Here is a 27,216-nt window from a genome sequence, read left to right as displayed (position 1 = left end):
TTGCCACAGAGGTTAGTTTTTGTTTAGTATTTTAGCAAGTGGCTGACTTGACGAGCAGCTCAGTGCTCATTAGAGAGGGGAAATCTTTCCGTTTGCCTTGGCGGTGATAAGAAAAAAGACAAGGAGAGTTGATGTCTGTGAAATGGTAAGACATGAAAACAGCACTACCCAGAGTCCCCTCTGTGTCTTTTGGGAATTGCTTCCTCATGACTGATACCACACCCAGAGTCCACTGTGTTAGTTGTTTAGCTTATGAGTATCCAAGGCACAGAGTTTCTAGCTGTGATGAGTGTACCCTGTACATCCTGCTTTTTAATTTTTTATTATTTGTATTTTTCCAAATTTCCCACTTTCTGTATTAGACTGTTAGAAAGTTGTTGGCTGGCTTATAGTTTTTTTGCCCCTAAATTGTGTGTGTGTTTGTGTTTTAAATGGGATTTAAGTAATTGCTTCTCAGATTCCTCTTTCAGGATGTTGGCGTTGTTTTTACAATTAGATACTAGAGTATTTTCTTTGCTTCTAGTGTTTTGAAGCATTGAAGACAGGAAATAGTTCTTTTTTGGACATTTTCCCATATGGAAAAAAATGATTATTACTCTTAATTATCTTCCTTTTCAAAATCTTTTATTTTGGAATAATTTTAGGTTTATGGGACTGTAGCAAGGGTAATACAGAGAATTCCCACAGACCCCTCACTCATTGTCACCCATTGTCAGCATCTTACATTAGCAGGGCACCTTTGCCAAGGCTAGGAAACTGACCCTGATACTGGGCTATACCTCAACTCCACACTTGATTCGAATTTCACCACTTTTCCCACTGCTGTCCCTTGTCACACCCTTTTTCTGTTCCAGGATTTGGTCCAGGCACTACCTTGCATTTGGTTGTCATGTCTCCCCAGTCTCTTCTGGTCTGTGACCATTTCTCAGCCTTTCCTTGTTTCTTATGACTTTGACAGTCTTGACAAGTACTGGTCAGGAGTCCTGTAGAGTATCTTCCATCATGGGTTTGACTGATGTTTGTCTCATGCTTATTTAGACTGGAGTTCTCCTTTTTTAAGAGGAAGAAAGAAGGACCTATCCAGAAAGAGGAGTTTATGCCATTGTGAATGCTACCTTTAGGATTATGTTTGGGATAACCCAGCATTTTTGTAGATTGTTGAACAAACCTGAAAAATAACTAGCAAATGATTCATTGGCCAAACGAGTTCCCTGCCTTGATTATTCTTAAAATACACAAACACCTCAGTGACGATAAGAAGCCATTCATTGAGGAAACCCATTGAACTTTAACGCTGACATGCCCTAGCCTTATGACCTGAGAGTGTTTTAACATTCCTCAGAACTGCTGACCCCCAGAATTCACACTGGGAAACCCTGACCTAAAAGATGGTAAAGTTGACTTGAGCTCCTCAGTCTTTAAGCTCAATACCAGGCAAGCCGGCCCATTCTGGGTGTGAAAAACCTGCCCAGTGGTGAATAGGGCATTATGTCCATCTGTAGGGTGTCCCCCATAAAAATTGTAGGCTCACGACTCATCTTTCTCCTGTACAGCCAAGAGCCGGGCCATTGCCATTCCCGTGGACCTGGACAGCCAAGTCAACAACCTCTTTCTCAAGTCCCACAACATTGTGCAGAAAACAGCCATGAACTGGCGGCTCTCAGCCCGCAATGCCGCACGCAGGGACTCTGTTCTGGCAGCTTCCAGAGACTACCGGAATATCATTGAGAGATTGCAGGTAATGCCTGGTGTTGAGAGAAGTGATGCTTAGCCTGGCCTCAGGTGATTGCCACACACAGCAGTGTGTTCTTGAGCCAGAGAGCATCTAAACTGGGCGGTAGGAAGATGTCAGTGTGGTGAACGACTAGTCAAATGTTATGTATGTAGGGCCAGGAGTGGGAAGTTACTTAGAAATAGAAAAGTTCCTGAAAAACTGATGGTTTTTAAAGGTTACTCCTAGATTTGCAGATTTCTTGGTGAAAAATTGGGACTCTGCTCTTATTAGAAGGAAATATTGAAATATTATGGAGGATGTTTAGAATAAGAGCATAAATGTTCCATTTTTTCCATCACTCTGGGATTATTTAGCCTCTTGAATCAGCAGGTGAACAAGGGTGGTAACACCTGAGAGAAGAATTTTACATCAGAATGAGACAGATGAAAACAAAAGTATTACTTCCAGCTAGATTATAGACCTTTTTTCTTAGTATCTACCAAGACATCTGCTCTTTTTTTATTAAAGGGGAGAGTAGAGAGTATTAGATGTTAAACACTTAACATTAACATCTTTTTTCTACAAGCACCTCAGATGATACTCTCACAGGTAGTACATAGACCACAGTTTGAGAATCACAGATCCTTTGAATGAGCCCACAAGCAGTGTTTAAAAGTGTAGTCTCAGGCCAGTGCCTGGGTTAAATTTAAATCCTGGCTCTGCCCCCTAAAAATGGTGTATTCTTGGGCGAGTTACTTGACTTCTTGGTCCTTCAGATTCCTAGTCTGTAAAACAGTGACACCTGCCTCATGTGGTTGGTGTGAAAATTAAAGAGAGTTGATAATATGTCTCAGTTACCTGTATTTTGTGCAGCAAATCACAACACTTACTTTATTCTCTTTTGCTTTTCTGGAGGTTGACTCAGAAGCGCTCAGCGGCTATTTCTTGCTTCGAGTCTTTCATGGGGTTGTAGTCAGATGGTGACTGTGGTTGGACTCATCTTGACACCTTGCTCACTCGCGTGTTTGGCAGTTGCTGGTTGTCAGGTGGGACGTCAGCTGGAGTTGTTGACTGAAACATCTCCATGTAGCTTGGGCTTCCTCACACCATGGCAGCTAGGTCCCAAGATGAGTGTGTATGAAGAGAGACAAGTGAAAACTTTATTGTTGTTATGACCTAGCTTCAGAAGTCACATAGCATCACTTTTACTGTACTCTGTTGGTCAAGGCAGTCTCAAAGGTTCACTCAAGTTCAGGGGGAGGGAATCTAGGCCATCATTCAGTGAAAGGGATGTCAGTGTCATATTGTGAGAAGAATGTGCAAGACAGGATATATTGTGGTATAGCCATCTTAGGAAAATACAGTGCACATAAAATACATAGAGCAGTGCCTGGCATGTGGTGAGCACTCAGTTGAGGGCTGCTGTTATCATTATTACTCTCATTACTGTTGTTTACTATTGACTGTAACAGTTACTGAGTCTCTGTACGGTTACACAACCTACTTGAAGAGAGATGAATTCATTAAATCATTCATCAGCTCCATGCTAGGCTCTGGGGATACAGTGGTCAGCAGAACCAGAAATGATGTTATTTGTCTCATAGTATCTCAAGTATTGGAAAGGAAAAAGAGACATTAATTTAAAAATAAAATGGTGAGAGGGACAAGTGAGAAGTGCAGAGAAGTGAGGAGCGCTTGAAAGATTTTGATAAGGAAACTAATTTTGTTTGAGGTTAGGGATGAGGGTCAAGGAAGACCTTGCTGAGGAAAGTAACGTTTGAACCAAGATGGGAAGGAACAGTAGGACCTAAAGAATAAAAGGGAGGGAAACAACGTGTGTAAAGACCATTACACAGAAAAGAAGATGAAAATAAAAGTATTACTCAATTCCAGCTAGATTACCCCTTTTTTTCTTAGCATCTACCAAGAGATCTGCTCTCCCTTTGTTAAAAGGGAAAGTAGTGAGTATTAGATGGGTGTTAAACACTTAAACATGCATCTTAACTTGACCTATGAAGCCCTGCTCTTATGAGCAAAGGAAGGTTAGTGTGGCTGGAGCCAGGAAGCTGGGGAGGCTGCCGGGACTTCTCGGGTCAAGTTAAGAATTTCAGCCTTTATCATAACACAACCAGTTCTTAAATAACAAAGAGAACCAAGTTCTTGATTCCTGATTGAGTGCTTCCTGATCCCACTATGCTTTTAGAAGGGGGGAGGGATGTTGTAGACTCCTAACTCCATGAGCACACAGTATTTTCTCACCTGCTCAAATGAAATAAACTATCTGCAATCAAACATGCTGGTTTAGTGTGCTCTTCTTAGATTTATTATGCATATTCTTGGGAAATTAAATGAAACACATAGGTGGGCAATACTGTTCTAAGGACTTGGCCAGTGGCTTAAAGGATTTGCATTATCCAGTTATTTACCGTCTGAGTTCTTGTGGTTTATGAGATTGCCTAGTGCAGCAAAAGTTGTAATAGAAGAAATTCACTCGCAAACTGACCACTTCTATAATTAATCCCCATCTAGACATTCCTCTCACTTAAAGCTAGCATCTTTCCCCACCCATTGCTTTGCCATCTTTGTTGGTGTCTCCTTGATTGCTGAATGCTATACATTTGACAATACAATGCAAATCAATTGCAATGTAAAGTTCAAACTGTGCAAAAGATGCAGGATTTTATGAAATACATGAACATGATAAGAACAACTTTAATCCCATGGAAATACTGTAGACAAAGATTTGCCAGAGTCAAGATCAGTTAACTATTGAAGAGAAAATTGACTGGGTGCTTCCAAAAGGGATGCTATGGTGGGGAACTGATAAGATCCTCAGAATTTTCCAAAAATGACCCTTTTTTGACTGTGCTGTGAAAGTCAATATGAACTAAGGGATGTTGCAAAGTACTGTCTTACAGTCTTGTTGGGAAAATTGCCCCACTCAAAATTATTTGATTGATTCATGTATCTTTATGCATCTTAAACCTTATTGAGTGATTACATTCATCACCCAAATTGTATTAAATCTAAGATTAAATTATCTCCATATCGTTAGTTTTAGTTTCTGGATAAAAGATTAGTTACTTCTTTCTCAATCCCAGCTGGGTTCCAATTTAAGCAGCTTTTCCCATGCAAATGTCCTTGGTTAACCAGGCCTTCCTGTATTATCCGACTTGACGTGCTGTGTTTGGCCCCTGTCTTAGCCAACATACCTCTAGGCAGGTTCTGAGTCACCAAACCATAGAGCAGACTTTAGCATCTTTTGAAGATAATTTCTCATCTGTTTTCTATCATTTGCCTTCAAATGGTGTTTGTTGTGTTGGTTTTGCTGCTCTTTCAACTTCTCTCTGTTTTCCTTTCCTACAGCTATGTGTTTTGCATTTGAAGACCATCATGCTATCAGGGTACATGTATTTAGCATGTTGATACAGCATGTTCATTCATTGGTGTCCTCATGTTTGTATGACTTTTTATTATGTGAATAGTTCATGCTCATTGAAAATAGACAACACTGACAAGTATTTCTGTATAGAAGAAAATTAGAATCACCTGTAATCCCACCACCCAGAGAAAACCAGTAGTAATGTTTTAATGATATTTGATGTTTATCCTTTAGCTAGATATTGATGATGTTTATAAAAATAGGATTATTATTGTTTGACCTTTGTTACGCCCATGTCATAGACATCTTTCCATGTTGTTAAATTGATTTTTTGCGTCATATTTTAAGCTATATGCAATGGTACGTTGAGTAGCATAAGGCCATCTTGAAAGAAGGGGTGGTGGGAAAGTTGACTTGTTTTCACTTTGTTTTCTGCATCAGGGGCTAATGTTTCAGGTAACCATTGGGCAATATCTAATAATTTGAGATGCCAGATGATACTAAAGTTACTCTAACCTAGCCTACCCGTGCATCAGTGTTTTAGGGCAGAAATCAATGTCCTCACCTTCCTGTGGTCAGTGTCTGCCTGAGCCACTGACTGAGGCTGTGTTTCCGTTTTAGGACATCGTCTCCGCGCTGGAGGACCGTCTCAGGCCCCTGGTGCAGGCAGAGTTATCTGTGCTCGTGGATGTTCTCCACAGACCCGAGCTGCTTTTCCCAGAGAACACAGATGCCAGAAGGAAATGTGAAAGTGGCGGTTTCATTTGCAAGTAAGCGGCCTCTCTCTCTGGGGTGTTCATTTGCCAGAACCTTGATGACCTCACAAAGCTTTTGTTCCCGAAGAAGGAGACGTTGTCCTGTTTTTTAACTTTGATGAATGCAAGGTCATGTGCTAAAGTCCTGTTCTGACCTCCCCAAAGTAAGTTTGTCTATTAAATCCTGCTTACTGACACTTTTTTGTTTTGTTTTGTTTTGCTTTGTTTTTTGGTGAGAAGTTCTTATTTTAACTGCATGCCCATTCATTCGTTCATTACGGTGCACCAACCGTGTGCTGTAGTACAGACATAAAAAAGCCATGATCCCTCAGCCCTCAGAAATCTCAGACCTTTCGTGACCTCACTATCTTTTCCTAACAATTTTTTAATTTCTTAGTTTATGCCTTGTGCGTAATCTGTAAGCAACAAGCAGACCCATGGTTAGAAATCTCCATTAGATTTTTGCCCTAAGGCCAGGTACAGTGGCTCGTGCCTCTAATCCCAGCACTTTAGGAGGCGGAGGCTGGTGGATCACCGAGGTCAGGAGTTCAAGACCAGCCTGGTCAACATGGTGAAACCCCATCTTGACTAAAAATACAAAAATTAGCCAAGCATGGTGGTGGGCTCCTGTGATTCCAGCTACTCTGTGGCTGAGGCAGGGGAATCACTTGAACCCAGGAGGCAGAGGCTACAATGAGCCAAGATCACGCTACTGCACTCCAGGCTGGGCAACAGAATAAGAACCTGTCTCAAAAAAAAAAAAAAAGAAAATTTTTTTTTTACCCTGAGATTAGTTGTTTGTTTAGCTTGGGGCTGGACTCTGCCTATGAGTTTCTTACTTTTCTGGAACCCTCTAAGGACAAGCTTGTGCATAAGGGAACTGTGTGTATTGGCCTCAACCATCGTCCTCATGAGTTGTTTCTTTTTTTACAGTGTTGGCATATTTGACCCATTTTACCAGCAATTCTCAGTAGATAAATAGCCACGCTTTATAAACGAGCAGGTCTGAGTGGACCTCTGTCTCGGTTCTTCTGTCCATATAATCTCTCCATTATATGTGGCTGACTCCTCCTCAGTGAGCCTGTTTGCTGTGACTTACCAGCAGGTGTCGCTATTGAGACACAGTCGCTAACTGGCTGTTCTCAGTGCAGGGAATGCCCTGAAGTATGTTTAACCTGAGAGCTCTTAATAAATATTTGTTCATTAACGGACTAGTTAAAATAAATTGCTTGTGAAGTGTTTTTAATTTAAAGTTAGCTTCAAGGACATAATCCATGGTTTTCCCCCCATTCAGGTTAATAAAACATACAAAACAGCTGCTAGAAGAAAATGAGGAGAAGCTCTGCATTAAGGTCCTCCAGACCCTGAGGGAAATGATGACCAAAGATAGAGGCTATGGAGAAAAGGTATTGCATTTTATTTTCATGGTCAAACCAGGTTTTACTATGACATTGAAGGGAGGGACCTTTAAAAACCCACCTTAGCTCAGGCATTACTGACTTAAAAAAAAAAAAAAGGCTGGTTATCCAGCCCTTAAAGGGAGCTAAATCATATGACTATCTTTTTTAAAAGTCAAATATACTTAGTCGTCTCTTATAGGCTGCTTGCCACCTAATCTAATGTCAGAGAAGTGGCAATAACAAGATTTTCCATCTATTTAAATTCCCAGTGAGAAGCAAATGCCTCTTGTGTATCAAAGTATGCGTTTCTGATTTTTAGGTTTCAGCTAAGCATACCTGTGGGTTTGCTTGCCTCGTTCAGATGAGTTGTTGCACAATCCTTTCAGTGCACCAAGAAACGCCCTCCACTTCTAACTGCAATTAAGGCAGGCATACACGTCACCACTTCTGAGGGAGATTGGGAAATGAACAGTCCCGTGACCTGATCTTAGTATATTCAGTGAGCAAGGATATACCAGCTCCATTCCTTACACCTCTAATGTTGGGCAGAGCAGGACAGAAACAATCCCATTCCCTTTCCTTTCAGCCCCCAGCAACAAATCATGGGCGTGAATTTAAGTCTCACCCATTTTCATTTGAAGGCAATAACGTTCACTAATGGTCAGTCAGCTATGCTTAGCAACAATTTCTGAGTAGGTGAATATGCTGATATCACCGACTTATCAAAATACCCAGTAAGTCATTTTTTCAGCTCTAGGAAGAAGCCTTGATAATTAAATCAGCCTGCCTTGTCAAAATGGGTGGTGGCAACCAGATTGTCGCAAGTATAAATGTCTGCAGGAATGTTGCTTTCTAACCTATCTCTCATTAATATTAGAGCAATGTTACTAGTGAGACTCCTTGGATAAGAAAACAGAAAACAGATTTTGTGGTTTCTTAGTTTATACCGTGGGGCATAATCTATAAGCAACAAGCAGTTCCGTGACTAGAAATCTCCATTACATTTTTAGAAACTAATTAGAACATAGGCTTCTGTAACTCAGTAGGAATTTTGCAGAGAAAACCTGCCAGACAAGAGTTTATAAATACAAATGATAGAAGTGAAGACCCCTGGTAAGGTGAGAAGTGCTGGGATGGCCTGTTCATACCTGTATAGGCACCTAGTAGGTCTTGCTCTTAAAAGCAAGAGAAGAAAAAAAAGGTAGGGGGTGGGGGAAAGGCTGATGGCAGAGAATACACTTACCAGACAGATAAATAATAACCATTTATTTCACAAGATCTTCATTTCTCTTAAAGTTAGTTTTCAGAAACATTTATAAAATATGAATCTAGTTACAGAAACTTGCTCTCCATAAAAAAGGTTAAATCCACCAAAGCTGAGTGAGTATTTTGCATCCATGGGCATAAAACCTGATTTTCAAATCTGGAGACCACAAATTTCTCTTATTTGGAATATCTATTTCTTTCTATAACTGAGGTATTTAAAGTAAACTTTGGTGCCTCTATTCTAGTGACTGTTACAAGTTGTGATTATACATGCAGTTCCCTGCAGTTGTCTTTTTATAACCTGTAAAGTAGAAGCATTGTCCTGGAGTTTCCTGAGTCTCGATTGCATGGCGGACAAGTATGTCAGGGTCTTTGAGGCCATGTGGAAAGTGTGCTGCCCTGCTCCCTGCCCCTACCCATTAGTGCCAATGGGGAGAGCATCCCAGACCCCAGGGGATGCCACATGGGAAATACTGTAATGCATGTTATAAAGCTCATGGAGAAAGAAAGGGCATAGGGTTGAGAGGACCCTCAAAGGAGATCACTTGGGAAGAGTAAATTATATCACAGTTTCATAGAGATTCCTGGGGTCTAGTTAAATCCTTTTCAGCTGGTGAAGAAATTAGTCACACCTAAGCAGAGAGGCTTGGAGAGAGATGGCATTTCTTTCCAGTCTGGTTAGGGCTGTCATTCCCCTCCATGAATATGAACAAACTATAGGCCAGCATGGAAAATGCCATGAAACCAAGGAAGATGCTCTAGAAACCCACGTTAGCCACTCCAAACCTGCAAGACTTGCAGTGCTGCTGGCCCGATGCTTGACTGCCGGGAAATGCTACTTAAACATTTCTATTAATTGAACTTCAAAAGAGAGAGAAGAACAAGGGACACTAAAGTATTTCTGTCTCCTGACCTGGTAGCTGGTATTCACTTTGTCTGTCTCACTAAGGCTTTTTGAAGATGCTTTTTGATGGTTTACTGGCTGCCCCGTTTGACTAAAGAAGCATGACGCACAGGGCAGGCCAACTTTTTCAAGGGCAGAAATAACCCGGAGCCAAAGAACTAACCTTTCTCAAGCAAACCAGTTCGCTTGAGTCAATATAATAAACAAGGTGTTCTTTGGCCTGAGTGCTGAGGACGACACCACGGTGAGTATAGAGGGAGGCCATATCCCTCCTCCCATCCCCATTTGCTGATGAGTGGCCTCTTATGGAGCTTCTCCCGTGACTGACACCTCCCTGGTGATGTCCAGAATTGTTCTGCTTCTCTGCCCCCTCCTGAGCCTTCATAGCCAGAGAATTGGATCTGGAGGGGCCGTGGCATGGCCTCTTCCAACTCTCCCTGTGCATACAAGGAGGCTGGGGCTCAGAGCTGAGAGACTGGCTGAGGTCATGTGTGAAGTCTATATGAGATCAAGACTAGAGTCTGGGTTTCCCGAATCCCTGTGCAGTGTCCTCTCCAGCCTCCCCTGAGGTGGTGTCTACCATGTGTGGGCCGGGTTTTCTTGCCTTTTTTCTAAGTGATAATCCTTAAAGATGATGAGACGTAGGTACCTTTACCCATCTTTACTATTTCATTCAGCTTGAGTACTTAGTCAAGGTCACAGATGAGAAAGAAAGTTGACATCATTCTTTATTATCCTGTTCAAAAACATTGGTGTGCCTGTATGGATCTCCCTGCCTTGGGGAAAAAAGCCATGAAGAACTGTCACCCATATTACCAAATAGACTAAAACATGATAGAATCACTATAAGACTGACCCACACTTTTTAAAAGTCATGGATATTCACTCGTTTCCTAGATTATGTCATAAGTAACAATGATAACATGGATCGACCTCTTGTCATGTGCTAGCCACTATACTAAACACATCTACCTTATCTCAGTTCAGCCTCAGAGATAGATACCACTATTGTCATTAACTATTTTAAACGCAAGGAAGAGAAAACATAGGTTCAGAGAGCTCCAGAAGTTGCCCGGGGTTACATAGTTAATAACAAGGGAACCTGGCATTCAAACCCAAACAGTCTGATCCTAGAGTCCTAGTTCTTCACCATTGCATTATCAGTGAACAGATGGACACCATTTGAGTGTTTTGAGGTCTACCTACAGATTGAACCTCTAAGTTTCCATTATGTTACACGATTATGTAAACAATAGTGGGCAATAGCTGTGACAGCACTAAATGTATCAAAACTTAAACATCTAGTCTTCAGCTCATTGCTGATTTTTCACACTGTTGAAAACACTCTCCAGTAGATGACAAGTGAGTTTACAAAGTGTGATTGTCCCAAGGTCTTCCAAAACCTGTAGTTCTGATCAGTTCCCACACAGAGGAATATGGCTAGTAAGTAGCAAGTGGTTGCTTCACTTGTCTGGGTCCAGTGCCCCCAAGTACCTGTTCAAGAACTATCATGACTGGGCACGGTGCCTCATGCCTGTAATCCCAGCACTTTGGGAGGCCGAGGTGGGTGGATCACCTGAGGTCAGGAGTTCGAGACCAGCCTGGCCAACATGGAGAAACCCCATCTCTACTAAAAATACAAAAATTAGTCTGACGTGGTGCCACACTCCTATAATCCCAGCTACTTGGGAGGCTGAGGCAGGAGAATCACTTGAACCCAGGAGGTGGAGGTTGTAGTGAGCCAAGATTGCGCCATTGCGCTCCAGCCTGGGTGACAGAGCAAAACTCCATCTCAAAACAACAACAACAACAATAACAAATTATCATGTATGATGAAAGGTAGGGGCTGACTGAAGAAGATGGCCAGAGATTTTAATCATGACCACTTAGGAATAAAAAAAATCTTTAATTCTTATGTCTCTACAATTCAAAGGACCACCAATGCATATACTTCTCAGAGAGTGTTAAATATAAAATAAATATTAAAACTATCACCAAAATAATGATGCAATATATTTTTGCAGGATGCTTATAGTGTCTTTCTATCCTGTGTATTCAAAGTTAATAAACTTTAAAATTATATCAGGACTTTACAAACACTCTGTGTGTAATGCCTACTAATCTCTGCTTTTAATCTACAATTTAAACCATGTCTGTGTTGAAAAGAAAATAGTCTCCCACAGCTAAATATCTCTAAAATGTAATCTGAATCACTCTCTAACTAAGAAAATCTTCAAGCCCCTAGACCCGGCTTGAGAAGGAAACATAGTTATTTTATGTATTATTAATAACTGATTTTGTTTACTGTAGCTTTTTATTATTAAACTGCTCTTGACTTAAGTTATTACTCAAAGAGCTTTGGAAAGAAATTCGGAGGCCAGGAATTAATGTAAAAGGATATCTCAGAATGTATTTAAAATCCGTTTCCCTTCTGAATAGTAGTAGCTGTGTTAGTACTAGAAAGTATATGACCTCAGGTAATACCTGGGCTTTCATTCCCTACATTGTCAGTCTCCTATTAATTACCAAAGCGTGTTTGCTCCAGGTGAGTAAAGTATTAACATTTCCAGCTACTAGTGTTTCTGACAGCAACTTAAATTTGCAAAATATACTCAATGTTAACAAACCTAATAAAAAATCAGTTGAGTGTCATCCATCTATCCTTAAACAAGCATAATTGTGATACTTCTCTTGTACTTTTGTTTTTCTTGGACACGATGCTGATAAATCCTATGTCACTATTATCACTTGAGTTGGCACTAATCAACCTAGAGGGAATGTAGTTTCCTTTAATCATCCGCAGGACCAGGCTGGGGATATGCTGGTCTTATTAGCTGCTAAAGTTACAGCTGGTACTGTTTGAGCTTCTGTCCCCCACTGAGTCATAAAATGAGGCTAAGGAAAGAATTTTCTTCTAAACTGGGCTAATTCTACTCTAGTCTTTCACTCTACTCTTTCCCACCCTCTGTGGAAAAAACATTGAGGAATTTGCCCTTGCTCCCAGCTCGGTTCAAGTTTTCATGTCTACAAGCAAGCGCAGGGCTGTCTGCACACGTGGTTAAGTGACCTGTGAGGTCTGATGCCTGACGTGTGAATAAAGTATGGCAGCATCGTGTCCGTTTTGGTCCTGAGCAGATGTCACGGTGAGCTCTGGCCATGTCCTCAGTGCCCAAGCCTCTTAGGATGGTTACCCGTCTGGCAAGGCTTTAAGGAGAAAGCAGCAATAAGAGTAAAGTCTGTAAACTTGGCTGGCTTGTATTTCCTTTCCTAACATTTCCTTCTTTCTCTCTCCCCTTTTTTCTTTTCCAGCTAATTTCCATTGATGAATTGGATAATGCTGAGGTCCTAATTTTGTTGTTTTTTGTTTTTCATGTCTCATGGTGGTGTTTCTGTGACACCCTCCCAGTTAGCCCTGTGATCCTTCCTCTAGTCTCTCAGTGTCAGAGTATCTGGCTTTGTGTGGTGTGCCCTCTGGGAGTGAGTGGAGTCTGTCGTGTCTGTGTTAGCATTTCCCATGAGTTTGTTTGCCATTAGTCCTTGGAGATCTCATCTAAGTCTAGATAAAGACTTTCTAAACTGCGATAAGATTTTAATTGTTCGCTGTCTAAAATCTCAACTGAATTGGTGGTTGACGCTGGCCATTAACCTACCTCTGAAAGTCAGTTTTGAAATTGACCTAAAGAACTTCTCTATCTGTAAGTAAAGCATCTGATGCCAAAAGATATAACAGCATTGGTATAATCTGAAAGTAGTGAAAAAGGAAAACTCACTCCTCTCTTGGTCTACGTATTGAACAGTATTGAGTGTGAGGGTTCATATACAACTTTTTTTAAGTGCAATGTGAATTCCTACGTGCTAGTTGAGACTTTCCATCCGCAGGCTCACCGGCGAGGTTTGAAATGTACTGTATCTGTGGCTTCTCTTCAAGGAAAACTATGTATAGATCCAGAAATTGAATATCATCCAGTGGCTTCTGCACTTACGTATCAAGCTAGTTTCCCTTACCCAGAATTACCCTGGAGACTGATTAGTGGTCATTTTGTTTGGGATTTGGAGGCCTCTTGAATGTTTTCTGTTTTGTCCATTTTTTCAATATTCTTTGCTATATTTTTAGGTTGTGATACATGCTAGGTAAATGCTACCGGAAAAATTTAATTTGAGGAATTCATGTACATAATTGAGAGGGCTTAATTGGTTGCAAATCAAGCAAACTGGACTAAAACTTAATTTGTCTTTTAAAAGTCACTTCTCTGATCTACTTCCGATCTCTGTTTCTTCTTTTGCCAGAGCAAGAAATGCCTTTAGATGAGATGGAGCTACCAAATAGAACATGCTGTCTGCTCTAGTATCTACTCTAATTAATACACCGTAATTTCAGGAATACTAAGAAATGGTTCAGATATCCCTAAGGAGAGTTTGAATTACAGGTTTGAAACAGAAAATAGCATGAATAGTTATGTTGAATTTGCACAGTTGCCTTGGGAATGGGGCTCAGAGAGGCTCAGTGACTGGTCCTAGCTCACACAGCTAGACAGTGACTAAATCAGGACAAACACATGACTGGCTTTCCCGATGTGCTTACTGTTCTACCACAGTAAATTCCATAAGCACAGATTTTTCCTTAATTAGACAGGAGCAGTTGAGAGGGCCATGCCTTCTGGGAAGACTGGAAGGTGAGAAAAACAAAAGGGAATGCACCAACTTAATTAACTGCTGTAACTGCAGGGAATTTTGCCATTTCCTGTTTAGTGTTCCTTCTTCCGGGTTATTTGTATGCCAGAAAAGTCACTTCTATGCTGAATTTGGTGCTGGCACCCTTTAAGACTCTTGTTTCTACATGGCGTTGTAAATGCCTCACTGATGTAAATTTTTCCCCTGAAATATTGAGGTAGAGTTTCTATTTGCTTAAGTACAAATTAAGTCGGGAAAGGAAAACCTTCCCTAATCAGAGTCTGTGGTGTTATTAATACACTGTTTTGCACCATAGTAATCAGTTGATGTGTTTGCTTGCTCAAGATAGAACTTGGGTCTCCTGGCTGGGAGTTTATTGCTCGCTTATGGAAAGATTCCACAGTTGGAGCAGGTGTGTTTATAATTATACTCTAGGAAATAGAATACTGTCTGTTTATAAAAGAGGAATGTTCTGGCAGCCACTCAGATTCTTTGAAAATTCCCTGAAGAAGCAACTGTGGATCCCCCTCTGCGTTGTTCCCCTGGCAACCGTCAGTGCTGGGACACTGATGCCCTGTCCCCAGCCCCTCAGGCTGGTGGATCTGGCCCTCTTAGCAGAGATGCCTCCTTGGCCTTTATCATTGATGCTGTTCTGGAAGCTACCACAGCTCCCGTGGTTTCTCCCCCACCAAGCTGTTTGCCGGTGTGTACTCCTGGAAACCTGCAGCCCACAGCTGGAGGTCTGCAGAAGCTTAATGAGAGTTCATGCTGGCCCAGGATGAGGGCAGGGCCTCACATCTGAACTGCACACCCATGCTCCAAAGTCTAAATGTGTTGGGGAATAGCCCCAAGGCTGTGTAGGGCCTGCCCAGCGGCCCATTGAAGAAGGGCCACCACGCTTTGATCATAAAGGCCACTTGATGTGCAATTAATGACTTGAAAAAAAGCACAATGCCTACTGAGGCCCTGTCAGTGCTCTGAGAAAACAGGGTGAAATGAGGACAGAGGTGTAGATTTCCTGCAAGAAAAGTGCATGGTATGGGGTCTTCCCCGCTGCCTTCTGGAATAAAATTTTGTTTGAAACCAGGAAAAGGAGGGCTTGTTTGTTTTTTGGCAAACAAAGAAGCAGAGTCTCCATCTTTACCCCCTGATTTTTCTTAATCCCTTGGAGCTGGGGTCGGGGGACAGATGGGGTGGAGGAGAGAGGGAAACTCCTTGTGTTGGTGTACCTTCCGCTCAGAGCTGGACGAATTGTTACACATGTGTACACCAGTGTAGCCACCACCTACATCAAGATACAGAATGTTTCCATCACCCCAGAAAGTTCCCTCCTCTAGCCATTCTTGGCTTGAAACAGTTACCAGCTGGTGCTAAAGACATTGGTTTATATGACCAATATTTGAGTGCCTGTTATGTCCAGGGGATTTGGATTCAGTGGTGCCCCAAATGGGCACGGTGTCTGCCATTCTGGAGATTACTGTTTTGTGTGGGCAAACGGATAATAATACAGGTTCGTGCAAGATGACAGCTCTCAACCATGAGACACATTAGAAAGGAGAAGCTCATGGAATCTGGGGACTTCTACCTAAGCAGGGAGGCCAGGTAGCAGCTTAGGAGATCAGGTGATGACAGGTGAGTGGCCCCAACAGGTAATCATGTGAGTTACTTTCCTAAGCTTTAAAGCGCTGCGCTAATCAAACAGAGAGTTCTGGCGAAGTACTCCCGAGGTGGTGAGCAGAATAGTAGTCTGCCTAGTTTTCATAGACGTGTCTGTAGAAAGGATTGGTGTGTTTAGAAAGCGTGTACTATAGTTCAGTGGATGTGTCTGTTTCCACATATTTGAGATGTGATTCCCATTGAATCACTGCCTCCTTGGAACTGTGGAATCTCTGGAGCCATTGGTGCCAGCTAGGAACTTTACCCTCCTGCATTGCAACAAAAAAGCTAAATTCACATTCCAGCTACTCAGGGCAGCTGCAGGCTGCATATGTTAACTCCTCAACTTCTACCTTGAGCTGCTTCTGCAGGCAAAAGATGCCATTGTAAAATTCAGAGAGTGGGGAAAGGGAGAAACACAGAATGATTAAATTTCACCTTCAGGGGGCGTTCTCATGACGCCCAACCCAGGGTGGAGGTGTCCTACTTTCTTACATTGCTGTGAACTGCTGGGTTGGGTACCTGCCAGCGTTCAGGCAGCAGTTACATAAGAGCTGCTTTTTTTCCTGGAATTTAGGCTCACTGCTGATGTGTGACCTTCAGCAGTAATTGCCAATAAATGCAGTGGGGCTGTTTACTGTTAGACACTGGCAACCACAGAGCAAACTCAACTCAGAAGATACAGAAGCTATTGCAGAATCACTGGAGATACATATATATATATATATCACTGAGATTATTCCATAATGACTGAAGTTGTATACTTTGGTCATGTCAGAATGTGTTTTTAAAAAATGAACTTTGCTGTTGAGTTCCGATGAGCTCGTTCTATAAAATGTAGGTGAAACCACATTGTTGGAGCTAAATAATTTTTGCTTAGTTCTGTTTCTAAAAACAAATACAGTTAGTAAAGATAGTTGTCTCAGCAGATAGGAAGACTTAAAGTTGTTCTACTGAAATGCTAGATAACTTCTATTTTAGCTCAATTTTCTTTAAAGCTTTCTGTTTTCTTGGTATGGGTTTTCAGAGGCTCATGCAGGACCGGACCCAGCAAACATATTTGCAAGCCTGTTCGCTATTTGTTTGTTGGTCTCCTCTCAGGTTATGAGTGAGTGGAAAGGAACTCTGAAGACTGATTCGAGGGGCTGGAGATACAAATTGTCTTTGATTTGCTGATAACTAGATCTGTGATACAGTTACATTTTTTGAATTGCATTCAGTTTCTATCAGGGTAGTCATAGAAAGAGACATCCCATTTCAAAGGAAAATTCTAGAAACCCCAGGATAGGAGGGGGATTCCTGCTGAGGGCAGTAGGAAACAAAGGGTGTTTGCAGGCTGCGATCTGTGCTGGTCTGTGATAGGCACACATGAAGCGGATGGATGGATGTGGGTGGGTGCTATTGTGCAAACACCAGAAATAGTCACCTTAGGAAGTCTGTGTGCTCCTTTTCATTTAAGAATGATAAAGTATAATTTCCTTCATTTATAGTAGAAATTCGTTCCGTGATAAAATGCTAGGTACATTATGTGTTGCAAGTGAGTAGATCAGTGTCGTATATGCATATATTCAGTTACTACCCAAGGTACCATAATGAGGGCCTGCTTCATGGCCTCATCCGGGAAGGACACTTAAGATTCAGAGACTTGAGATGCAGTTTGAATTTCTATTTCAAAGCCAGTCATTGGGAGTTATTTTTCTATTGTTAGGTTTTGCTCACCTTGCCTAAAAACACTGGAAAGACTTAAGATTGCAGAGTAAATATGAAGAGGCAGTAGGGGGCACTAGTTGGTTTCTAAGCTCAAAACCAGACCACAGCAGATCGCTATGAATCACCTGTTGGTGTGTGAGACTGGCCTTGACTGGAGGTGCCAGCACCTGAATGTAGTGACTGGTCCTGGGACTAACCAGGAATACAGAACATGGGAATTTCAGACAGCCCATGCCCTCACAACATTCCTCCTGAATACATGTTCAATGAGGGCTTCACCTTTCATGTAAAAAAAAAAAAAAAAAAAAAAGTGACAATAAAAATATAATTCCATTTATTCACTTATTAAACATTATCTTTTGCTTGGGGTATTATACATTATATTTATACAGAACTTTATGTGAACATACATATCCTATTAATGTGCTTATATTTATTGAAATTACAGCTTATTGCTGTAAAATAACCTTATCCTCAAGGAAACGTAGCCAACATCCTTATAGGAGGAAGTGCTAGTATAGGCTATTGGTGGTTTTACCAACTTAGATACCACATGTGGCCTGGCCCCTTCCATGCCTGGAAACATTTTATGTCCCAGCAGGTTGGATTATTCAGGGAACTTGCTGGCTAGATATTGTGAAATGAAGTTTACTGAAAATAAACCAAGGATTAATTAGTATTTTAGCTAGAAGGAATCCTAAAGAATATTTGCAGCCATGCGCGGTGACTCACACCTGTAATCCCAGCACTTTGGGAGCCTGAGGTGGGCGGATCACATGAGGTCAGGAGTTCGAGATCAGCCTGGCCAACACGGTGAAACTGCGTCTCTACTAAAAATACAAAATTAACTGGGTGTGGTGGCGCATGCCTGTAATCCCCGCTATTCAGGAGGCTGAGGCAGGAGGATCGCTTGAACCCTGCAGGTGGAGGTTGCAGTGCGCCGAGACCATGCCATAGCACTTCAGCCTGGGCGACAGAGCAAGACTCCATCTCAGAAACAAACACACAGAAAAAGACTATTTGCTTTGTCCTCCTTGAATAGGTCAGGAGGTGGATGCCCAGAGACGTTCAATGACTGGCTCAGGGCCACACAGAGCGCCAGAGCTAAACCCTGGATGAGCCATAGTCACAGGATGCTCATGCAGCGCTCTGGGGTTTTCCAATCTGTTCCATAAAGAGATCGCATTTAAAAGTGTTTTTCTGGTTAGATGTAATTTTTGAAGCTGCACAGCATCCTCTGTTTCTCAAACGGCTTCATAAAATTTTCAAGGGAAAAAAGACAGTTATTAATTTACATTTAATTTTTGTTTTAAGAATTAATTAAACTAATTTTAGAACAAGCATGACAGCAGTTTAACAGAGGAAATAGAGTGTCAGTACAATCATAAAACACAATCCCTGCCGAGTGATTAAGAAATAGATATATACTACCTATGTCTATTCTGAAAGAATTCGAGATGCTTCTCTGGACAAAGCACAGGCAAGAGAATTCAAACAAACGACACATGAGTTCCATCTTTATTTTCTTTAGCTTTTGTTTTGATTGGCAAAGGGGTAAGAGGGTAGCTGTGTGCATTCCTATGGTGAATCCATGCCTATAATCCTTTTGTTCTGATCATATTGGATCAGAATAAAGGATGCTGTAGTGGGAGGGTTGTCCATGCAAATAGTAGAATATAATACTTCTGTCTATATCTCTGTCTGCTCTAAAATGCATGGGAAATTCCTTTAATTCTGCTTTTTCTCATATGTTCTTTTGCACTAAGGGAAGATAGCAAAATGTTTACACAGTTTTAATTCTTTAGCGTACAGAATGTAAGGGTAGAGTTAAAAATGCGTTCTTGGATTGTGATCTTTCTATCATTTTGAAGATACCTTTACCTGTGCTCTGCTTTTACTTTCCTCCCCCACTCAAGTCCTTCCTACCACCGGCACCATCCCTCCCCACCCAGAACAGGAGGCTGCATGCTTCAGAGGCAAGTTTTCTCCCTAAGATTAGTGGAGTTGGGCTCACGCATGAAAGGTCATCTGTCCAGAATTGAGTGAGCAACCCTTGTTGTCTTTGCCGAAGTAGTTTAATCCCCTGGATCTTTCTTTCATTTTCTCTATTGGGAAATAGACAAAAGACAAATCATTAGATTACATAATATAGCAGCCCTATATTAAGAGGCTTTCCTCCCTCTTGGTGATCAAACTACCAAAGGGGTAGTGTGGAGCTGAATGAAGACACCACCAGATTTCACAGTGTCACTGCTCTCAAGCTTTCAACACCAGCCCTGGCCCGCCACCTGACAGCCACCTTCTGGCCCTGAGATGAGTGTGCTGGAGCTCTGTTAGAGGCCAAGGTCACACAGTTGCAGCATGAGCCTTGGGTTTGTCCCGTGGCCTCAGACTACACCTCACACCAGTCACACTGCTGGTGTGTGACTTTGGTCCCAAGATGTCCAGGTGGGGTCTGGCAGTTCCATCTGACATCTCTTGTCTGCTCCAGGCACATGTCCTTTTGGAGGGCAGATTCACGGCACTGTCTGCAGACGGAGTGGTAGACTTTTCTCCAGGCATATCTTTGTGTAGCCCCTGCATGCCCTCTCACCCCTTCCCCCTCACCTGCGTGTCCTTTCGAGGCATCCTTTTGTTGCTCATCCATGGGTTGGAAATTGTGAAATCAAGGGGGAGGGTGGTATCTGTGTGGCATGGCTGGGATGGGGCCAGGAAACCCAGACTATGAAGCCCCCAAGGGAAATGCACGGGGTGGGAAACTCATCTCCAAAGTCACCCTGAGTGCAGGAGACGTCGTTTCTCCCAGAGACACTGGAGCAGGGAGGCTGCAGCCCCGAAGCCCAAGCTGGAGCCTAGGTCTTCTTTCCTGCTGTAGGACAGGATGTGGAGAACAGAGGGACATGGGAGAAAGCCTAAACCCACAGGAGACATGTGGCATGCGGAACTTTCCCAAGCCTTGGGCCCCTGCTTTCATCACTACCCCTGCTCCCCTGAGAGCCTCCATGGACACGCATACTATTGCTTTCCCTGTCTCTGTGGACCAAGACACGGATGTGCTGTGGTTCTTCCTTTTACTTGCTTTGTTTTAAAGCATCATTCCTTCTTGGTTAGTGGTAGACTTTTTTGTTTCGTTCTTATTTTTAATGTGTTCCCCCATTGCAGGTCAATTGTCTCCTCCAGCACAACCACATTCAGTTTGATTTGAAGGTATCTGGTCACCTTGATTGCTGAAGCCCACTTCGGCCAGTGATCCAGCAGCGTTGCCTCATCTCTGATCCTTCCTTCCATGTTTTGTCCTTGAGTGTTGGTCTCTGGGCTTCTCTGTGGCCCACAAGATGCAAGTGCCATGACTAACGTACTTCGTTTTACTCCCAACTAGCTTCCTCCCGCTCCGGATTCTGAGAACGCCACCGAGGTGTGTTGCCTGCCTATATTTGTAGTGCCAGTGCCAGCAAATATGGGTGCCTCTCGGTTGTCCTGGTTGGGTGTCTGAATTGTTGTGACAAAAAGTCTGTCCCAGTGGTAGATGTAGGAGGGAGGTCTCTAGGCTGGCTGCAAACAGATCATTGCTGTCGTGGATGTGGCTCTCAGTGTAGAAAGAAAGTCCTGAGGAGCTGGATCCAAACTGAGCATCCTCCAGGTGCCAGGACATGGTTCTTTGAAAGTTCTCACTCAGAACCATCTTAATCATGAGACGTTTAGTTGAGACACGTGAGGGTGTTTGTATAACAGTTTCTGCTGTTATAGAAAATTGACTTTGGGTCCTGTGCAGAGATGATGCAGTTTTGAAGTTATTCTAAATTAGTAATAAAGAATATTTATAACTGTAGAAAAAGCTGCTAATAAACTTGTAATTTTAGAATGCACTTTTAAAAATCTTTTTATTTTTTTGAGACAAAGTCCTGCTGTCTCCCAGGCTGGAGTGCAGTGGCACAACCTTGGCTCACTGCAACCTCTGCCTCCTGGGTACAAGTGAATCTCCTGCCTCAGCCTCCTGAGTAGCTGGGATTACAGGCATGTGCAATAACGTTCGGCTAATTTTCGTATTTTTAGTAGAGATGGGGTTTCCCCATGTTGGCCAGCCTGGTCTCAAACTCCTGACCTCAGGTGATCCGCCCGCCTCAGCCTCTGAAAGTGCTAGAATTACAGGCATGAGCCTCTGCGCCCAGCCTACGATGCAGTTAAAAAATAAAAATAAAAATCTATCCTTCTTGCTACTAACTAAACTCACTAAATGAGAGACTAACATTTCCTAAGGTGTGTAAGATCATAGAGAAGCTTTTTGGGGAGACATATTTCCAAGTATCAAAATTTAATTTCAGAAACTATTCCAAAATCACAGTAGTTCAAGCTAGAATGAAGTATACTTCATTTGAAAGAAGTCTTAAAAATGAAACATGAACAAATGATTGAATAGCGAAGTTGCAGTGTCTGTGTTTTCTAATGATCAGTGTTTAATATCCTAATCGGAGCTCCTCATTCTGTTAACAGTTTTGTTACAAGACTTGTGCACTCGTGGGGCGGAGAGAGCCATGGTCCCATGTCTGTGTCTGCTCAGAGGCGTGTGTCTTGATGTCCTTATGCATGTGCTATGCAATGATGCATGTATGAATCTTAAGGACCTGCCCGATTGAGTCTTGAATTACAACCCTTTTTGGGTTAATGTCACAGCATATAATATAGAACTTCTTCTTCATGGTCTTTGCAATAAATTATGTTGGCCAGAAAGTCATATGTCTGCCCATTTTAAACAGTGCACTAGGGTCGGGGGTATGGGACAGTCGTTAAGCAGCATCTAAAGTAATCAAGCATGGATATTCGGGGGAAAAACAAAAATCCAGACCTATTCTCCTTTTGTGTAACTCTTGTCTATATATGAACCCTCAACGTATTTTATATGTGACTGATGCTGCAGATGGTAGTGTTTCCTTAGTGTTGTACTTAAAATGGAATTTCTGCATGCCTAGCAGGAGCTTGAACCAAGTCCACCCCTGCGGCAGCTGGAAGACCATAAAAGGGTACGTAGTCTTGAGTCTTGGGTATTGGGAGCTAATGATCAATGACCATCACGCCTCCATCAACCACACACTGTGATTGAGAGGCAGCTTTTGTTGTTGATATTGTTAAAGCACTAATTGACTCAAGAGCAATCACAGCCATGTATATAAATGAAACTAAATAGTGGTTCTGCCCCTTGTCTACCTGATCAGAGCACTGTAACCAGCTGGCCTCCCAATAACGACCAATTAAGCTTTTCATGTCCTTTTTTCTTTTCTGTGGTGGCTTTCTATTTAGGTGAAATGTTAAAAAAAAAAAAAAAAAGAAAAGAAAAAAAAGAAAAACTGTAATGGCTGACGACCATTATAGATAATTTATAATTACAATAATGGAAAAAAGGTCATAATTATATTACCTAGCCACAAGAGCTACTAATGTTTTTGTTATTTGGGTGGTTTTTTAGAGACAGATATTACTCTGTTGCTCAGGCTGGAATGTAGTGGTACGATCTCAGCTCACTGCAGCCTCAACCTCCTAGGCTCAAGAGATCCTCCTGCCTCAGACTCCCAAGTAGCTGGGACCATAGGCACCATGCCCAGCTAGTTTTCTTTTTTTTATTGTTTTTGTGGAGACAGAGTCTTGCTATGTTTCCCAGGCAGGTCTCAAACTCCTGGGCTCAAGCAATCCCCTTGCCTTGGCCTCCCAAAGTGCTGGGATTACAGGTGTGTGCCACCATGCCCAGCCCCACTGATGTTTTAATATTTCCTTCTACCCATTTTTTTATACACATGAGCACATGTGCCAACAGACACAGGCACATTTGCATTGTCATTGGGATTATTCTAAGTATACAACTTTTGTACCCTGTTTTGTCATTTAATACCATATCTGAGCATTTGTTTTGAAAATCTTTGAAAGTTAACAGCTGCCTGAAGTTCCCCAAATTGACAGGTGGTTCATCATTTTTTTCCTTTGATGAAGAAATGAATGAATGTGTGCATCTTTGAATAAATTCCTAGAAGAGGAATTCCTTGGCCAAGGGGTAGATGTGTTCTTAAGGTGCTGATTGTGCCTTGCCAAACCATTTCTAGAAGGTTGTATATATCCATGAGCATGCCAACAGCACTGATTTTCATGTTGCCCATTTTTGGGAAGATAATCAGATGTCCTGGTGACACAGGCTTCATCCTCATTTCACAAGTAGGACATTGAGATTCTGGGATGTTCAACATCTTGTCTAAGGTCATGGAGTTCAAAAATGACCTGTCATTCTGAAGACTGTCTTGGAACTATGATCACTGGTGTCTAGGAGAATTTTTCTATTATTTTTGTGGGTACATAGTAGGTGTATGTATTTATGGGGTACATGAGATGTTTTGACAGAGGCACACAATGTGAAATACTCACCATGGAGAATGGGGTATCCATCCCCTCCAGCATTTATCCTTTGAGTTGCAAACAATTCGGTTACACTCTTTAAGTTACTTTAAAATGTACAATTAAGTTATTGTTGACTGTAGTCACCCTATTGTGCTATGAAATAGCAGGTCTTATTCATTTTTTTAACTTTTTTTTTTTTTTTGTCCCCATTAACCTTCCCCACCTGCCACCTGTCTTGGAGAATTGATGCCTGAGATAAATGGAGAGCCAGAGGCACCTTTACTCTGCTCACACACCCAGGCCCCTGCCCAGTCCCACTGCATCCTAAATCCCTTTTGTTGTCTTGCTCTGATAGAGACATCAACTTTGTGATTTCTCAGACTAGGACCGGAGAATAGCTCCAGGAAGTTGGCATTTCAGCAGAATTCAGGACGTGATGCTATAGTCCTTCTTCTCCAGCTTCCTGTAGCTCCTGCATTTCATGGCCCAAGGCACCTTGCATTCTTCTATTTTCCATCCTTGCCTACCCTTGAGAATTGTCCTAGGTCCTAGGAGTAGCTGGTAAACGCACACAGCTGTCCCTCATGTCCTAAGCTCTCAGAGGACTTGGTATTGAATGCTGCCTATGCCCGTGAACTTTGTAATTAGAAACAGGTTCAAGTTTTGGGGTTTTCTTTTGCCAGGTACTAGCTGTGTGATTTTGAGCAAGTTAACCTCCCTATGCCTCAATTTCTTCTGCTGTAAAATGGGAGTGACAACAGTCCCCATACCTTAGGACACTGAGCTGTGCACATGAAGCACTTAGCACAGTGACTGGAATATGATAAGGGATATTAACTTGTAGATACCTTGTGGATTGAAACATTGAGGTGGTTTTGTAGACAACAAGAGGAGAAAGGAGGTATGTTAAAATCCAGGCGCTACCCTCATGCTGACTAAGGTGTGAGAGGCTCACAGCTCACATGAGAGGGTGATCTTTCCTGAAGCACATGATCTTTAAGTGGCTGGAACCTGGGAAACGGAAAAGGTCAGTTCTCTCTCTCCTTTGTGTGTGGCAATGTTAACTCCTTAGTGCCTTGTTCAACACTGGCTCTCTTCCCACGCAGTTCCTTCACTTATTTAGTTCAGTTGATATCAGTGGAACACATGTTGGTAGAGTGACCAGGTAGGAGCTTGGTTTCATTACTCCACATCACTAATCTACCAATTTTCATTGTTTTAATGTGACACTTATTACAAATGACTTTTTCTTTTCTCAGTCTTAGGTAACAATGTGTGGGAATTTCTGACTGAGACAAACATCTGATATTTGTTTGCATACTGTAGGTGTAAACTGCTGGAAAAAAACTGGTATTATTTTTAAAAAGGGTTGCACAGCCAAATGTTAAAGCTGAAGAAGTGACGTTATTTGAGAAGTCATTTTTTTTTTTTTTTTCCCTTCTCTGCAATCAGATTTCTCAGCCTGGTACATTGTGAACAGCTTAGTGCTGTTGAGTAATTTATATCAAGATGATTAGGAAGGCTTTTCTCTGCAGATTTTAATTTTCTTAAATTAAACCACTGTCTCAGAAAACAGAATTTTCCTTGAACCCGAGTTTTCACACTAGGGATTTGCATAACTTTTAATGATTCTTATCCATTTTCCTTTCTATCCCCTCTTACCTATAATTCTCAGTCTTTATTCTTTCAAAAAAGGAATGAATCTCATCTTGTTTTTTTAAAAAAAAAAAAACCCTTGCTCTCTGTTTTTTCTTCCTTGCAGTTTAATTTTGTGTGTGTGTGTGTGTGTGTAGAGAAGGTGAGATGAATATGTGCCAGAAACCTTATAATTAAAAGCAAAAAAAAGTTTGTGGGGTGGAATGTGGTGTTTTTTTTCCCCCCAGAATGAGCACATTTCATGATATTCTCTTATGGGGGAAAATGTACCATTTGATGCATCAGTTGCTATGGTAACTGCTAGGGTTTTTCTGTTGAAGGAGAGACAAAATGGTAATGTGAGATCCCTTTGTAACTTGAGTTTGGCATCCAGGCTGCATAAATGTGGAGTTCCTGTTCCTGGCGTCCACGTGCTCCTTTCATCACCTCCTGCTTGCTTGATTGTAGACTGACCAGGGTCTTGCTGTTCACCCTCAAAACCATGAGGAGGGGGAGAAAAAACAAGCCGCCACCAGAAATTGAAAATCTAAGCAAGTCATTCTAGCTCCAAGTGGAATTGTGGTGCGCAGGCTCCAGTTGAGACCTCCTTAAGAGATGTGTGTTTGTTGACTGGTCACAGCCATACTGCCTTTGACTTGACCACTCAACCCTATGCACTTTCAGATTCCTGTTGCAATGGCTACGTTGGCTGTCTTCCGTGACTGCAGCTTACGGGTCTCAGCCCAGCCATCTAGCACTCAAACAATGTTCTCACAGTGCCAGAGGGGATCCAGTTAGAGACTTGGGATGGTCAACTGCCAATCACTCCTGTTTCTGGAGCTCAAAGTCTGTGTCGTATTGAAAGAGAATCAAATAGATTCATTATGATATTTAAAAAGGGAAATCATATTTAATCTATCATATTCAACATATTTAATTTATGATATTCAACATATTTAATCTATGATATTCAACATATTTAATCTGTCATATTCAACATGGAGACAACCTTTTCTTGCCCTCAATTCTTTCATCATAGGCATTCTTGAATGTAGCTTTAAAACTTGTGCTTCTTTTATGAAGTCAGCCTTTTAAATCACTGTGTTCCCAGTGACTTTTCCAGAGAGTGCTCATGTGTTTACACTAGCGCCTGACACTGGAATACCAGTAAAGTTGTATCTTTGTTCCGGAATGGGGTCTTCTAAGTCATTAAAGAATCTTGCACTGAAACTTTCTTCCCCACCTGTGAGCAGTTTATTTAAAAAGTACTTAAAATATCACAAATAACTTACCCATTTGAAGCACTCTTGGAATTCTGAATTTACAGTCGGTCCAGTGAGAAATGAGTTTCATGAGCTGATAGAAGTTACCCTCCTTTGCCGAACTATGAAGAGAAACATATTTGTGGGTGGAATGGAAAGAGGAAATTTGGGATTTTTTTGTTTTCTGCACATTCATTTAAAAATCAGTCCCCTCCCGTCTCCCCTGTTTATCCCATCCCAATCTGTCCCTGGAATCTTTAATTAGCAGCATGAATTAACAGAGTAGATAAACCTTTTCTGGAACTTTCGGCGGTTTTCATGATTGACAGGAGCCAGGAGTTTCCTGCCTATCTCCTTTCTTCCTTGGTCCCCCACTTCTCCCAGGGTGCCTCCCATTTCCCAGGGTCCCCATATCAGTCTGCTCCCTCCCGTCTTGTTTTGCAAATGCCTCACTTGAAATCTCCAGACCTATTCTCAGAGCTT

General features: G+C 41.9%; 1 protein-coding gene across 11 annotated transcripts in view; it reads left to right on the top strand.

Annotated features, from left to right (window-relative positions):
• ITPR1 (inositol 1,4,5-trisphosphate receptor type 1) overlaps nt 1–27,216 on the top strand; it is a 361,669-nt gene that overhangs the window by 213,505 nt on the left and 120,948 nt on the right. For 4 of the 11 annotated variants that reach the window (XM_017870723.1, XM_017870722.1, XM_017870721.1 and 1 more), the window contains 6 exons: nt 1,554–1,738; nt 5,718–5,866; nt 7,146–7,257; nt 12,731–12,763; nt 20,838–20,873; nt 22,429–22,476. In XM_017870723.1, coding sequence (XP_017726212.1) covers nt 1,554–1,738; nt 5,718–5,866; nt 7,146–7,257; nt 12,731–12,763; nt 20,838–20,873; nt 22,429–22,476 — 563 coding nt within the window. Of the gene's footprint in view, nt 1–1,553; nt 1,739–5,717; nt 5,867–7,145; nt 7,258–12,730; nt 12,764–20,837; nt 20,874–22,425; nt 22,477–27,216 lie in introns of all 11 variants that reach the window. The other 7 variants (XM_017870715.1, XM_017870719.1, XM_017870718.1 and 4 more) reach the window with 2 other exon arrangements.

This window comes from Rhinopithecus bieti, unplaced genomic scaffold, assembly GCF_001698545.2.
Source record: "Rhinopithecus bieti isolate Rb0 unplaced genomic scaffold, ASM169854v2 scaffold_5101, whole genome shotgun sequence".
Lineage (NCBI taxonomy): Eukaryota > Metazoa > Chordata > Mammalia > Primates > Cercopithecidae > Rhinopithecus > Rhinopithecus bieti.
The sequence above is the reverse complement of the archived record's forward strand: the minus strand, read 5'-3'. Positions and strand labels throughout refer to the sequence as shown.